The sequence below is a fragment of the Talpa europaea genome (genome assembly GCF_964194135.1).
Source record: "Talpa europaea genome assembly, chromosome: 6".
Lineage (NCBI taxonomy): Eukaryota > Metazoa > Chordata > Mammalia > Eulipotyphla > Talpidae > Talpa > Talpa europaea.
The window spans coordinates 97,056,282-97,058,541 of NC_140072.1; the positions used below are offsets into that span (position 1 = coordinate 97,056,282).

General features: G+C 40.9%; 1 protein-coding gene across 1 annotated transcript; it reads right to left on the minus strand.

Annotated features, from left to right (window-relative positions):
- Positions 1-1,273: 1,273 nt before the first annotated feature.
- LOC311172092 (large ribosomal subunit protein uL11-like) lies at positions 1,274-1,998 on the minus strand (the record flags this gene model as incomplete). Its single annotated transcript, XM_084235236.1, has 1 exon — positions 1,274-1,998. One exon carries the CDS (start codon positions 1,996-1,998, stop codon positions 1,501-1,503), a length of 498 nt encoding a protein of 165 aa, XP_084091362.1. The 3' UTR covers positions 1,274-1,500.
- Positions 1,999-2,260: the final 262 nt, after the last annotated feature.

Sequence of the window (2,260 nt, forward strand, 5' to 3'; positions counted from 1 at the left end):
ATTAACAGTTAAAAGCTCATAAAATACTGTTAATTTTTTTAAATCAGATTTTAAGCACAGCCTTAACATTATATATCCATGAATTTTAGTGTTTACCTTGACCAGCAAGGTTATCCTTGAACTCCTCATTAAGGGCATTGTCTCATTAGATTACCCTCCCTGTCACCTCAACAGAAAGAGCTAAAACCTTCTGTAACTTTTTGAAACATGTTTTCCCTACATGTGGGTTTGGTTGAGTAAAATAAACAATGAGTTTGGAAGCTGAATTCATGCTTCAACTCTGTCAACAGCCCAGATTACCTATTACTGCAAGGGTCTTGTGCTTAAGCTTTCAAAGCCTCAATTTTGTCATCCCTGTAATGGAGAAGGTAATATTTTTCCTCAGTAAATAGCTCATTTAATGAAATATTTAATACCATAATCATTGATAAAAGTGCTCTGTTAAACTCTAACATTAAATATTAGATTTTATAACACCTGCTATTCTGTTTTTACTGTAGTCTTTTTAATCTCTGTTTGTCCTAATAATGCCCAGCCATTAATATTCATTGGTCACCTGCAGGCGCAGCCCTCCCCAAAACCAGGCCAGAGAAACTCTGCTTGCTAGAATATTCATTAATAATCTCGTGTAGTGGACATCTTTTGCTTTTGCCTGTTCACCATCTACATCTGTTTCTTCTGACAAAGTACACCAACTTTCCATGGAGCAACAACTCTTTCCTACCTCTTCATCCATATGATTAAATAGAACTTGCCCAGTGTGATATAAATGTGGCCAATCAAGAGTACCAGAATCCTCTGGGCAGAGAGATGGGTTCAGGAATGATCTTAAATGAAAACTTGATTTAGGGATTTACTGGGTAGAGACTCTCTTTACACTAGAAGAGGAAGTAAAGAAGATAGAAAGTAATCCTGGAGATGTTAAGGGTCACATTTGATTCCCAAAGTGCCCCAAACTCAAGGGGACTGCTTTTCTCCTGCAGACCCAGTCTTAGGAGGAACAGAGTTCAGAGGAATGGAAGTTATCCCAGAGGCCATGGTGGTAATCCTGCCCCTGTAAACACAGTTCTTAATTCTCTTTGTGGCTGGGGAAGAGAGGGCTTGGTGAGTCCCGAGCACTGACTAGAAACTGAAATAAACTTTCCATATAAACAATTTATGCTGGCTGTGCTCTAGGCTAACCCACAAAAGTCTGTTTAACACATAATTTAGGAAATGAAGATTTATGACTACAAGAAATTTCTTCTGAGTTTAACAAAAAAAAAAACAAAAAACAAAAACCTAGCTATGAACTTGGGCATACATCTTCTGTGTGAAGTCAGAGAGGGCCTATACTGTGCTTGGGTAAAGCAGAGTGGTGTTAAACATATAGTTAGTGATTGGCAGATTGGTTCTTTTAGAAAACTTTATTTGTGTTTTTAAATTTCTTGGTAACTCATTTTCTTTTTTTCTTTTTTTCACTGTCAAATGATCCTTTATTGTGATTTTCCTTGATTTTTCTTAACTGGCAGGGCACTCCACTGCACCGCTGTTGATGTCATCGATGATGTCGTGAGGGTGGTGGCCATCAACGTTGCAGCCCACGGACTGGGCGGTACCGAGGATCTCTTTAATGGTGCCAGAGAGTTCTCTAGCTAAAGATCGGTGCCGCATCTGCCAGGCTATGCTGACAATCTCATCGAACGTGATATTCCCACTGTGCTTAATGTTCTTCTGCTTCTTCCTGTCCCTCGATGGTTCCTTGAGAGCTTTGATGATGAGGGCAGAGGCTGAAGGTACCACCTCAATCTGGGCCTGTCTGTTTTGAATGGTGAGTTTCACTGTTATCCTCAGCCCCTTCCAAACACCAGTTGCCTTGGCAATGTCATCACCAACTTTTTTTGGAGACAGACCCAGGGGTCCAATCTTGGGGGCCAGGGCAGATGTGGCACAGACTTCTCCTCTGGTGCACCGCAGGTATACGACTTTGACTTTGTTGGGATCGAACTTAGGTGGCATGGTGGAGGTGGCTGTTGTCGGATGAACCCGGATTCGGGACGACCGAAGAAAGTTGCACCCTGGCCAAAAGCCAAAAGGGTAACTCATTTTCAATTAACTTCAGTATATGACTCTCAGGATCCTAGTAACATACATCATTTTTTTTTAAGATTTATTTTAATTTATTTATGCATACAAGAACTGAGCTGGCTGGGGTGAGAGGATTCATCAGAGACAGAGTGGGGAGCATAACAGGTGGATGTACTGAAATACACTGCTGAGG